The sequence below is a fragment of the Astatotilapia calliptera genome, chromosome 16, assembly GCF_964374335.1.
Source record: "Astatotilapia calliptera chromosome 16, fAstCal68.1, whole genome shotgun sequence".
Classification (NCBI taxonomy): Eukaryota; Metazoa; Chordata; class Actinopteri; order Cichliformes; family Cichlidae; genus Astatotilapia; species Astatotilapia calliptera.
Genome location: NC_137437.1, coordinates 11,756,882 through 11,771,100, shown reverse-complemented (window position 1 = coordinate 11,771,100; position 14,219 = coordinate 11,756,882). Strand labels below are relative to the sequence as shown.

At 39.0% G+C, this 14,219-nt stretch overlaps 1 protein-coding gene across 1 annotated transcript in view; it reads left to right on the top strand.

Moving 5' to 3' along the window:
• kcnh3 (potassium voltage-gated channel, subfamily H (eag-related), member 3) overlaps nt 1–14,219 on the top strand; it is a 186,803-nt gene that overhangs the window by 125,572 nt on the left and 47,012 nt on the right. Inside the window, exon 2 of the mRNA XM_026143940.2 lies at nt 7,312–7,545. Within this exon, the coding sequence (XP_025999725.2) occupies nt 7,312–7,545 (234 nt within the window). The remainder of the gene's footprint in view (nt 1–7,311; nt 7,546–14,219) is intronic.

The following is a 14,219-nucleotide window of genomic DNA, read 5'->3' as shown; positions in this document are numbered from 1 at the left end:
TGTCAGTTATTATGTTTAGGTGGTGCCTAAGGCTGATTCTGGGTCGAAGGCTGCATTTCACTAGAGACACCTACAGATTTTGGTTTGACCCTCAGTTATATTAGAGATATTAGAGTGTACACATTGTGCAGAACATTGGACAAACACAATAATGATAGTATTCACATGCATGGCATATTTATGGCTGAAATCAACAGTGTGTAATTGCAGAAATGCAGATAAGCACTGTTTATGGATATAATATGCTATAGCAGTGTTTTTAAATTTACCACCCGACGTACATCAAAAGAGGTACACTTCTATGTATATCTGCTGAAAATACCCTCTGTGCCATCTGACATGTTGTAGGTTTGTCAGATTAAAGGACATTGGTGTCATCCCAGCATACCTGCAGTTTCTTATGCAAGAACATAACCGCTACACTAGCACATATGTTGGCTTCATCCCCTTATCAGACACTTTCACAAAGTAAAACAGTCTTGCTCATAGGGGGTCATATGATTGTTGGGTTATTCTACAATCTACTGTACAATATAAAGCGCCTTGAGGCGACTGCTGTTGTGATTTGGCGCTATATAAATAAAATTGAATTGAAATTGAATTCTTAGTGTGTATGGTCCCTGACTTTAAAGTAACAGTTTTGAAGGCAACAAGGTTGCAAGTTCATTTTGTAAGGTTGCAGTCACTTTGTTGATGCTGTAGTGATTGAAGTGGCACAGTTCATTAGCAGATCTTGCCCTTGGTGTAATAAATTCCGTCCACAGCATGGAGGGACAAATACAGATTTATCTTATAATTCTTTTGAAGGACTTTGAGAGTGCTCTGCATTACGACCACGACAACAAGGAAACCTCAGTTGCTGACTTCAGTACTGTTAGAGTAGTAGAGAAAATTGATTGTAACTGGTTGCTATGTACCATCGTGTTCATTCACGTGTCCAAACCATGTGTTGTTTGCTGTCTGTGCCTTCCTCGGTACACCCGTACTGTTCCCCTGAGTCATTTAACAATCATCGCTACATTAATGGACTGAATTTCAGATCTCACCAGTTCATTTCCCACATGCCTGAAGTGACTCTGGATTTTTGCTTAGTTTGGCTCTTTGTGACGTATGAGGTGCTGTTAGTGAGTCATCGAGCAGAGGTGATCTTGATGTGCTGACATTTGTTCAGACTCCTGTAGTTGCCAAGGAGACAAAATGAAATGCAGCACTCAACTTTCTCAGACATCTGTCTGCACTTTCCTCAGTGGATTAAAAGTAAATTTGATTAATAAAAAAATAAGTAAATGAGTTGGTGCTGGCAGTCTGACGAGCTGCTCTCAAGTTAATTTCCTCTAACTAACTTCCAGAGGTGACGGAAATGCTCAGGGGATGTGTGATTCTGTCATGAGTGATAAAAGTTTTGGTTGTTAGCAAACTTTCTGTTGCTGTTTTCTTTTTGCCACTGCTGATTTTTCTGACTCCACATCTCTGCCATCATGTGGTTCAGATATAAAAAATATATATATATAAAAAAATATGCAAGCTTTATTGAAATAGTTGAATTTGTTGCCTCATATACTGTAGCTATAGAACAGTGATTTACTGCTGCCACTACGAAGGCATGAAGTGAAAAGGGAAATGGAAACAATGCCATAAACACCATAAATCTTGTGATGTTTAAAACCAGTTTGAGTTGTTCACTCACTGGTTACTGTACAGGGTCTCATCAGGCTCCAGCAGTTCTCTGCAGCCTGCTTCATTTTCTCTGCAAACAGGCAACATCTATTATTTATTTTAAATCTATTTTTCTTTTTCTTTTTTTCTCTTTTGTTTATTTGTAAAGTTGGTATTTCAGCAGTGTTTCTTTTTCCCCCAAAAATATAAATCATGAAAAATTCCCCCAATATGTGCCTGATGCCAAAGATTTCCTAGAGCACACATCCTCCACCCCCACCTGCTGCTTAATGTATTTCATGCCATGTTCAGACAGAACCTCCGCCTATCGCAGGTGTACATTTAATCTAGTGATGAAAAGTAGAGAAAGTAGAAAATATAAATGCCGATCACACAACGGCAGGACAGTAAAACACATCCTTACAAAACAAATCAAGGTTGGAGGAAGCACTTTTCATTTGTAATCCAAATTGCAGACAGCTCTGTTTGACCTCACAGAGTGTGGCGAGATGGCAAGAGAGAGACAGCAAGACATTCATTAAAGGTGGCTCTGAATTTGGTATTGAGGCAAAAAAAAAAGGGATGACTGGAAGAAGTCGATAAAACAGTACTGAGTAGAACATTATCAGAAGATTCACGTGGATACTGAGTGGATGCAACTGTTATTAGGGGAGAGAGAGAGAGAGAGGCAAGGAAACAGAGGTCACTGAGGGAAGATTAACAGGTAAATTTAGCCTGAAAACAGAAACCCATACTGTAAAGACCAATGCAAGCACAAAGATGACCATGACTTTTGGCACGTTTGCTGTCGTTTTCTTCCCAGCGTTACATGATCTGTCACGACTGCTTTCTAGCCAATAAGCTGTATAAAAGTAGCACAGAGCATGTGGAGTTTGGCAAATCATACTAAAGAGGATCGACAGATTTGCAGCTAGATAAAGTGGTAAAACTACACCCCTTTGGAGCACGAGTTGCAAGCTCCATTCCCACTCGGTATCCAGTAAGTGTCCTGGCTAGACCCCCCATGCTAAAACTAAGCCCTGGAATAGCGCACCTACGTCGGCAGCCTGTCCGCAGCTCGGACACAAGCATTTCACTACATGTTGTACTGTGTATGTGACAAATTAAATTTGAATTCAATTGGTCACCTCTACCGACAGTGCAGAGCTGTGTGTTCTGCAGTAATACAACATCTGTCACTGCAAACTTTGCAACAATATTGCAAAAAACCCGACTTACTCTGCATCTACTCTCCAGTACAGTCGTTCTGTTACATTATTTTTTTTTAAATGTTCTATTTTAAAGAAATCTTACGATGTGTAGATGATAGATAATTCCAGCAGCGCATTATGTACAGGCCCAGGGTCTGATTATAATAATCTCAAATTAATTAGGACACTTGCTTTAAATGCTTTTTTTAGATTTATCAAATGTCAGTTGCTGAGCAGTTCTTACCTTTCAAAGTCACTAATCGTCTTCTGCTCCTGTTCTCTCTTTCATGCATGTTAAGAGCTGTTATCATTCAATCCACACAATACAGCTACCTCTAGATGGAAGCCCTAATGTGCTGCGCAGGAACAGTTTATGTGATTGGACACATTCGCGGAGCTGTTTGAAATGCTGCATTTTAAATTAACCGCCACTTAGCTGCCGTGTGCATGCCGAAGTTTGCTAATGTCGATTTGTTGATCTTTGCAGCATGAATCACAGATTTGTGATGGAAAAAACAAAGATGTGTGAAGTGTGCAGGAGAAAACTGTGACAATCATTCCTGAACTATTGAGTGAGAATCTTAGTGGCAGAAGAAATGCACGGCTGCAAACAAAGAATGAGCTTGCTCTATATTATCATCTATTAAATGCTGTTAATTATTGATCTAATTACTCTAATTACACATGTTGGCCAGAACAGGTGCCCCATTCCTGTCCTGGCCAACTTTAACCTCTGGAAACAATTAGGGGAGTTCATCTTGATGTCAGTTCAAGAGGTGGGAGTAAATCTACACTGTCGTTTTTAAAAATTATTAAAGTTTCAAACCAGTTTTCTACCTAACAGGTAGTAGGTGTAGTGTAACACAGATGGGAATGATGCTCACCTCTCTTTGTGAATTTGTTAAAAGTCTGGCACTCAAGGTTTGAACTTGCTAGAGGCAGAAGATGGCCTTTTGGCTTAGCCCCAAGTAGAGGGAATTTCACTAGTACAGATATGACAGGATTGCTTTTTCAAAGGTCCATTTGAGTTTTAAAAAATAAAATAAAATTCTTCAATGGTAGCTGTGGCTCAGGAGCTGCAGCGGGTTGTCTATGAACCGGGAGGTCAAAGGGTTGATTCCCCAGCTCCTCCAGTCTGCATCTCAAAGTTTCCTTAGGTAAGATATTGAAACCTAGATGCACCCACTGGTGTGTGAACGTGGGCACGGCTGTTGGACAAAGTGCTTAGATATAGAAAAAACTGTGTGTGTGATTGAGTGAGCGAGACCGGTAGTCAGAGTAGAAAAGCACTATATACTAGTCCAGTTATCAGTCGTGACCTCTCTGAAAGGTCACGACTGATAACTGCCCCTTTGATCAGTTCCTTGACTCAGCATTTTCTTTTAATCTGTCTCTCAATTGAGCTGAAAGCCAAACAGGCACACACAAACACATCTCATTATTACACCATAAAATATTTAATATGGGAAGGGTCCCCCGGGCCACCAGAACTGATGGATCCATGAGAATAGCTGAGCACAAAGTAATAAATAGTGCATTTTACAGTGTTTGCTTAGCTACATGACAGGAACCATTAACCGAATAAGCAGTAGCAAAATTTTCCACTTGGCGTTCACACATGCACGCACACAAACACGTCTATCTGCAGCTGATCACCAATCAGCAGCCAGAGTGTAGTTGTGCTTGTATCTTGAACAGCAGATTGTGCAGTGCATGTGCAGGCATGCTACTGACGGCTTCGATTAATGAAACCTGATGAGGTTTTGTGACGACTCTTGACATTGTTTACTTCACCCCATCAAATCTGGTTTCTGATCTGCAAGGATTCCTCATTCTGGAGGACAACAGCCTTGCTTCCAGCTCTGTTTCTCCTTTCTCACAGTGATGCTGCTTTCATGTGCATAATTTGAAATAACTGATAGAAACAAGCCCAGTGGAGTCTTTTGAGGATTGCAGAATGCCTGCAAATATGGCAGGAGTTCTTACTTTTTGAGTGTTTTAATGTTTGATATTGGGTAGTTTTTGGATTTATCCCGCAGGTACTGGATATATTTTGGTGTTTGCTGTGCTTTTATCTACCAAAGCTGAAAATGTCTTTAAAGTTTTATCTGTCTTTATAAGTGTTATCTTTATAAGTGTAGCTGTGGAAGAAATACGAAAACCTCAAGAGTAAGACCAAGCTAAAATAAAATTGTCAGTTAAAATCCAAAATCCTTCAATCACCAGAAGTAGAAATTATGCAGTAATGAATGTATTTGAACATGCACATTCAGTTCATTAAATTTTATGTTGTAGTTGATCTCCACAGCACAGCGACAGTATGACACTTATTCAGATCTTGTTTTTAATTAAAGAGATGCATTAGAACAAAAGTAGTGCAAATATTTAAAAAAAAAAATCTAAAGCTTTAGATCTGTAAAAGGGGTAAACTTAGGAGTAATTGTAACAAGGAGTTATAGTTCCTTTTCTCACCCCAACCAGTCACAGCAGATGGCCCCGCCCCTCCCTGAGCCTGGTTCTGCCAGAGGTTTCTTCTTGTTAAAAGGGAGTTTTTCCTTCCCACTGTCGCCAAAGTGCTTGCTCATAGGGGGGTCATGTGATTGTTGGGTTTTTCTCTGTATGTATTATTTTTGGGTCTATCTTACACCGTAAAAAAAAAAATCCAAAAAAAACAGTAATATTCCGGCAGCTGGGGCACCAAAATAATACCATAAAAATACAGAAAAAAAAGGGATTTTTTTTCAAGTGCTTTTAAACATTAAATTAGGAACATTTTAATGTGATTAAACAATGAAATTACCTATAAACAAGGTCAATGAATGCGGCAATATGAATAATAATACTGTAATAATAATAATGTACAGAAATATACAGTTAACAGTTGGTTGAAATAATAATGGATGGCATTCATATAGCGCTTTTTGAGACCCTCAAAGCGCTTTACAATTCCACTTTATAATTCCCCTCTGGCCATCACCAGTGGGTGGTAGGTGAAGTGTCTTGCCCAAGGACACAACGACCGAGAGTGTCCAAACCGGGGCTCGAACCGGCAACCATCTGATTACAAGGCGAACTGCCAACTCTTGAGCCACGATCACCCTAAATAACAATAATAATAATTATTATTTGAATTATTTGAAAAGTTTACAAGAATCATTTTATATATTTTTCCATAGCATTACATTTGAATTTAACAGTTCGATCTTTCAAATAACGGACAAATATTTGTGAAATTATGATACATTTGTGAATGTATTTTAAAAATCTAAATATGCATGTGTACAGACAAATACATTTAAAAAACAAGAAAAATTATGTTTTATTACATTTAAAGTGATTTTACATTAATTTACAAATAAATAAAATTAATTTAAAAATAAAAATAAAATAGTTCCATCCATTTTCTTAACTGCTTATCCAACTCAGGGTTGTGAGCAGGGATTTGGTGTGGCATGTTGGGGTGGAGCCCATCCCATTAACACACATTTATCATATTTTACTTTAAGTCCACAAAGACTTAAAGTAAAATATGATAAATGTGTATATATGGGTGCTGTATTTAGCTTAAACAAGTATACAATAGAGATTCAATTTTTTTTAGAAGGAAAGTTTTTATTTTATTTCACTTAATGAATAGTTTTACACTTCCGTATAACACGCAACCACAGAAACCGTCGATGCTCCAACTCTTAAAAGCTGATTCTACAAGTCAAATTATTTTTAGTGCATTTTAATATACAACACGATCTTATTTTCTCCATAAATGTTTTTTTTTCCCTTTGAATCTAGGACGTAGACATCAGAAATGTCAGAACGACTAGATTTCTTGTTGAACTCCTTGATCACCTGTGCTGTGTGTGGTTTCTAGTAAACTGCATTCACTTATTCATTCATTCACATTCATTTATTCTTGCTATTCTACCTTACCTCTCAGTAGCTCCATCCTACTTTTAGTTACTTTCGTTGCCATCCTCACTCTCAAAAGAGTATGGTGTTAGACGCTTCTCAAAGGCAACAGATTTGAATGAGACGGGTCACCCTCCTCCTGCCATCCAGAGGCTGTGGGTCTTATAGCTGTAAGAAAGTGGAACATGTGGCCTACTTTTACACCAGGTTAACTAATGTGATGATTGGCAGTATAAATTAGTCTGTTGTTTACCAGCCCAACCCTTCAGGAGCCCAACACTGATTGCACAATCATAGTTTTTTTGCTCCAATGTTACAGTCGGAGTCACAGCTAGTCTGACAAGCTTTTGTTGTTTTCTGGTGGCTGAGTTTATGTATTTTTTATCACAAACACTAGCGGTCTACTACATCGATTTTAGGCTTAATGGATATAAAAACATCCTTTCGGGAGCTGTATGCATGAACACTAGCTCTGCCAATTGTCTTCATGACACAGTCATAGTGATTGCTCTCTGCTTTCTCTTCTCTCTCTTTGCAGACAGCAACTTTGTTCTGGGAAACGCCCAGGTGCAGTCACTCTACCCCATCGTTTACTGCTCTGATGGTTTCTGTGAGCTCACTGGTTACGCCCGTGCCGAACTCATGCAGAAGAGCTGCGCGTGTCACTTCCTGTACGGCCCAGAAACGAGCGACCGGTCAACGGCCCAGATCCAAGGAGCCCTGGATGAACGGAGGGAGTTCAAGACTGAGCTGGTCTTCTACAAGAAGGAAGGTGACCCCACATGAAAAATCTGTGTGTGTGTGTTTGTGTGTGTATACGTTTGTGGATTTAATACTACTTACGGAGGAAAATGAATATTTACTCACCTGTGATTCAACCATAAAGTAAAGGTGTAAAGGTGACTACAAACTTACAGCTGCTGAGGGAGCTGATGATAAAAAACAAATTGGCTGTTTTTAATAATAATGGATTGGATTTATATAGCGCTTTTCAAGGCACCCAAAGCGCTTTCCAATGCCACTATTCATTCACTCTCACATTCACACACTGGTGGAGGCAGCTACGGTTGTAGCCACAGCTGCCCTGGGGCAGACTGACAGAAGCAAGGCTGCCATATCGCGCCATCGGCCCCTCTGGCCAACACCAGTAGGCAAGTAGGGTAAAGTGTCTTGCCCAGGGACACAACGACCAGGACAGAGAGCTCAGGGATCAAACCAGCGATCTTCCGGTTACAGATGCGATTCCCAACCCCCTGAGCCACGGTCGCCAAGTATCTTAAAAGAAGATATTTAAGAAAAAGGTTGGAGCGGTGGTAAATAAAATATTCAGAATTATATTTTCTTTCCATTCTAAAACCAGGTCAACAGACTCCAGTCAGGTCAGCTGCCGGGATGCTGGTGATACCCTTCTAAATTGTAAATCTCACATGTGCATGCTGTTTAAGTTTTAATCTTCCTAGAATGTGTGCTTTCACTGCAAGCTGCTTTGAAACCCACCCCCACTTCAGCTTTCTGTGCCAGCGAAGCGAGTTGGCTTTAAAAAGTTCAAAGCCATCCAGGCCTTTATTTCATCAAGACAAATAAAATTTCTTGGGGTGATCATCGACCACAAGCTCTGTTGGAAGCCACACATTACTTATGTTTGGGGGAAATTGGCACGGGGCATTGCCGTCCTGGGGAAAGCAAAGCATATGTTGGATCAGAAAGCACTGCACATTTTATACTGTGCTTTACTACTGCCATATATGAGCTACTGTGTAGAGGTCTGGGGAAACACATACAAAAGTAACACACAAACAATAACTATAATACAGAAAAGGGCCATTAGATTAATAAATAATGTGGGGTACAGGGACCATACAAATGCACTCTTTGTCAAAATGCAAGCTATTAAATTCCAAGACTTGGTGAAGCTTAAAACAGCGCAAATAATGTATAAAGTAAGAAATAAATTGCTTCCAAAAGAAATCTGTAAATTGTTCATAGAAAGAGAAAGTGGGTATAACTTAAGAGGGAAATGGAATTTAAAAATACAAAGTGCTAGAACACTTTAAAACTTTAAAAACGATGTCTATCTCAATTGCAGGAGTTAAATTATGGAACAGTCTAACAGAAGAAATAAAAGACAGTAAAAACAAAACAGTTTAAAGTAAAATATAAAAACCTAATTTTAAATAAGTATAAGAATGAAGAAAACAGGGTTAACCCAGGACGGTAATGTTGCTGGTAATGGTGTTGTAGTTCTTTTTTGGTTTTTTTGGTTTTGGTTTGTTTGTTTTTCCATAACTTGTGTATCTGCAAATATACACATTCTGTATTTATCATATGAAAGAAACTATACTGTGGTGGGACTTGCTAATTTCTTGTTTTTGATTGATGTATGTTTTGTTTTGTTTTGCTTTATTTTTGTTGCTGTTTGTTGTTGTTTGTTTAATTTAAGACAAAAAAACAATTAAATGAATGAGAGGTAAAACTTGAGGGGGTAGGGACAAATAAGTAAATACTTCTGCCTACTCCTTTTCAAACAAATAATGGAATAATAGTTTGTAATGATTGTGAAGGCACATGTTTGAAATGTTTGAAATAAAAATGAACTGAACTGAACTGAACATCTGAGCAGAGGGTCTACTGAGAAGCCATTTATCTTTTTAAGAGGGAAATAAATCTGGGAGTCATTAGCATAACAGTGGAAAGAAATCCCATGTTTCCTAAAAATAGATCCAAAGGGTCGCAGGTATAGGGAGAAAAGAAGGGGGCCTAAAACTGAACCCTGTGGGACCCCACATTGAAGAGAAGCAGCAGCAGAGGATACAAACTCACCAAGTTTCACAGAGAAAGTTTGCTCTGCCAAATAGGATCTAAACCACTCCTAACACCCACCAACTGCTCTAAACAGTAAATTAAAATGTTATGATCCACTGTATCAAAGGCAGCAGTTAAATCTAAAAGCACGATAATAACACACCTGAGTCAGGTGCTAAAAACACATCATTAAAAACTCTTAAAAAGGCAGATTTTGTACTATGCAAAGCTTTAAAAACCAGATTGAAAAACTTCTAAAATACAGTGTTCTTCTAAAAAGGACATTAATTGCTTGTAAACTACCTTTTCAAGAATTTTTGAAAAAAACCCAACTCAGTTAGGCCTGTAATTTGCAATAATATCAGGATCAAGAGCAGGTTTCTTGAGTAGACGCTGAGTTACTGCATGTTTAAGCTTCACAGGTATAACAACAGAGGACAAATTACTATTTACAATGGATTGTACAAATGGTAGTATTAATATATTTTAGCTGACCAAAGAGCTTTTTTTCTTGCACCTCACTTGTTTCGTTGTCACAGTCTTAAGAAGTCAAAACTCAGCAACTAAAAACAACTGATTCTGGCTAATGACAATTAGCTAAACGAAGAAATGAAAGATTAAAAGTGTGCCGAGGAGAGAAGGAGAGCAACAGCCAAGCAGAGAAATGAAAAACTTAAGTGAAACAAAGCTAGTGAAAGGCCAGACATTCATCCACTCATTAATTGTTAATGAATCAATGGTGTGTGCGAGCTGGCACAGGGGCAAAGGCTCAGTCAAATAAATAATAAGGGGAGTGGGTGACATATAGATAGAAGAGTAGCACAGGGAGATGAGGACACATCTGCTCCTCTGAGATATAAGGCTATAACAACAGAAGGTTATAAAAACTTGTTTCCCACAAATGCACACGTCACAAATTAGAAGCGTTTCGTGCTTTTATCCGCTCTTCACTAGCTCTTATTAACATTTTAGCAGTTCTCCAGAGGAGCAAGAAAAAAACAAACACATTTATATCCAGTTGGCTCACTCAGATCATGACAATTCTCTTCTAAGCACAATTTTAGCACAATTTCATAATGATTATTTATTCACTGAGCACATAGTCATAAAATACCCCAAGCTTCTCAGTAATCCCTTTAATAACAGGTAAGTAAATGGACGGGAACAACTTTGAAAAACAAAACTGCAAACTGATCAGTGTTGCAATAAAAGCACTTTTCAGGTAATATGAATTATTTTGCTCAAGCAATCACAAAACAAAGACAAATGGGCAAATAAGCAACGGTACCCTAGATCAGCGGTTCCCAACCCCCGGGGTACATTATTGGTCGTTTGGTACCAGGTCGCGAGAGTTGAGGCTCGGGTGTGAAATGGATGGTTTTCTGGATTTTTATCGGTTTTTATCGTTAACTCGGTTTCCCTGGGTCTTTTCCCGTGTGTTATGAATAAGTCTAAATCAAAACATCCTACTTTCTCAAAACATCCTACCATAGCGTAAATTTATAGTAAACCTTACGTGGTTTATGCCTCCATCGTACATATGTATAGGTAGGACGTTCTGACGGCCAAATCACACTATCAAAACGTGCTTCCTGCTTGTATTTATTTAGGTACAAGTATGTAGTGCAATATTACTTTCTTCGACATAACAACGGAGAGTGGTGCCCACTAACTGCAGGAGGACTAAAATTAATTGACAAGGTTTACGCTGTACGCCAGTTTACAGAAGTTTAGAAGCACTAAATCAAGACTTGAAATATGACTTCAATTGAGACTCCAAATTGGAGTATTTTTGCACAAAAAACAAAACGCATGTCATGGTTTCCCAGGGCAAATGTGGGGGGATGTGGGGAAGGAGGACCCAAAATGCAGGACTCTGTGCGATGAATGCAGTGCGTTTATTTACAGTGAAGTAAATAGTACACAATCAATACATCCCCGTGCGTTTCCAACTCCCGTGCTGTGTCTTCTCCTCAGTGCTCATGCTCCGTGTCTCCGCTCCCGTGATACGTGTGCTCGCCGCCCTCCCGTTCCCGCACTCCTGCTGGAAAATCCACAGAGGCAGCCGTTAACACACAACTAAACAGCGATAGACTAGCACTCACTGATTTGGCTGAAAACACTGATGGGTAGTCACTCAACGATCCCGCCGGAGAGCGCTCCACCACACTCTAAAGTAGCTCCCCCGACGAGGCTTGATCAGCACCAGGTGTGTGTGAAGAGCCTTGGATGTGACCGGTCTGCTGGCAGGGCCACACCCACCAGTGCCTATCACGACCGCACCCACACACACCTGCCAATACACAAACAGGGAGCACAGGAACAGCAGCAATGCAGAAGACACACACCTCAAATAATAATAATAATAATAATAGTCCACACTGCTCACGGATCCCGAGTCCCCGGAACCGGGTCCGTGACAATGCATGTTAGCTTGAAAAGTTAACAAATTGACAACAGCTTAAGGAAAACAAGAATCAACTGTAATAAAGAAGTAAAACATATAACACTAACCTTCTTTTGCACACACGAGATCAGGGTAGAATCAAATAATAGGCGTGTACTATTAACACAGAAATCATGGCCGTTTTGAGTTGTGCGCATGCGCAGTAACAAGTTACTTGATAGGTGGGGTGTTTTGTCAGATCACCGATACTGGTTTTATTTTTTTTGTATTTATCCGCGACACCTTAAAGGCCGGTCCGGGAAAATATTGTGGGACATAAAAACAAAAAGGTTGGGGATCGCTGCCCTAGACGATCCTTGATGTCATAGGGTGAGAGGCAGAGGGAGCCATGATTCCTTTCAAGTCAATAATTATTTGCTAATATATTTGAATCGTTGCCTGTTTAGCTTGACTGTGAAGTTAAAAATAACAGTGACGTCCACATGTTTTATATATAATTTGGACAAATTATTGATTTAACAATTTTAGTTCCTCAAGGTATTCTTCAAAATCCTCGTGCCCTGCATGGATCAGAAGGCTCAGTGGATAATTCTGAGGAGATCAGATGTGAGGCATGGTAGCTGTTGATAGGCATTCATACTCAATTTGACAGATCAATCTAAACAAATACAAATTAAAAGCAGAGCTCAAAAGCAGACAGTAGTGCCTCTTTAATGCTTTCCATGCACTCTTTATGCTGTTGATTTATTATTCTCATTTCAGTGATTTCCAAATAGGCCCCGTGTGTGTTGGCACTAAATTGTTTGCTTCTATCAGATTTGCCAAAAATGTTTTTGGCAAACTTCATTTTTTACTATAAAGACCAAATTTTCTATGATCAGCTCTCCAAACATAAAGAGAACCTGTTACTTTTAAAATGTTCTAACTTGTATTATAAGTTATCCTGATATCATCATTCGAGTTAGGCAAACAGAGGTAGAACAGAAGAGAGCACATGCTGTTTCCAGCACTGTTGTTTACTGTCGTGTTCCAGTCAAACAGGGACAAATCTGGCCTCAATATGGCTTATGTTTTTATTGAAGAAATCCTCTTCCTTGTTTAAATGTATTATTTACATACATGATCCCCTTATTATTCTGGCACAAGTCTCAGAGCTCCAGGACACAGTGTGCACTGTACCAGTTGCAGCCCATCACATCACAAATCAGAGCTTTAGATGGGTAACAGAAAACCAAAGCAACAAGTTTTAGCCTGATTTCATGCATTTATGTGACAGTAAAGAGGGCTTAAATGTTTTATTTGGTACCCTTATATAAGGGACAAGGCTGGTAATGCACTATTCACCTATTGTTCTACTGTCAATAAACCCCGTGAAGATTATCTGAAAGTATCGGAACCATCTGTGTATACTGGTTCATGTTACACACGTTTTATTTCAAGTCAGTCCCACATACATCAATCTCATCATCGTTGTTGCTAGGCAACCAAATATGTATTACTCCATGAGGAAGTGCTTTTAAAAGGATAAATTACATATTTGGGCCATTTTTAAAGATTTACGTACTCGAAAAATCTGTTCTTGGATGACATGAAGGAACACAACTAAGATTTATTTATTTAAATGATTAATTATTATGGAACATATGCTTTGTACAAACTGAATGTATACCAGTCAAGTACATTTCATTTGACCAGTTCTGTGGTGATCTGGTGATTAAGTGTATGAACACTGGTAACAGAATAAAATGTTTTACAACAGTACATGTAATCAGATTACTTATTCATCATTTTGGGCATAAATATTTTTGAGGTGGAAGAGCAGCATTTTTGAGACCAGCTGTGATTTTTAGGATATTTCTACCATGTATGTATCCAAGCCTGGTGTTGATTACTTTTTAAGATCACTTGATTTTAGAACTGATTTAGCTCGAGTTTAAATACATTTCTGATAGTGTCAACACATAGACAAGCAGCTTTAATTATGCTATTTCATCTATATTTGGCAGTGATCACAGCCCTCGGTAAGGCAGCCAGGCGACTCTCCTGTAGTGAAGGTGTGTGTGTTATCTGTGGGCCACCACACCTCCTCAACACACCATGTGTATTCTGAGGGTTTAGATGGCAAAGCAAATCCCTCTATGCTGAAAGAGCAGTGTGAACATACTCTCATAATACAATTAGGTCTGCTCTTCTCTATTCTAAATTAGTAATAACTAAGATGTGATTGATAGTCTTTG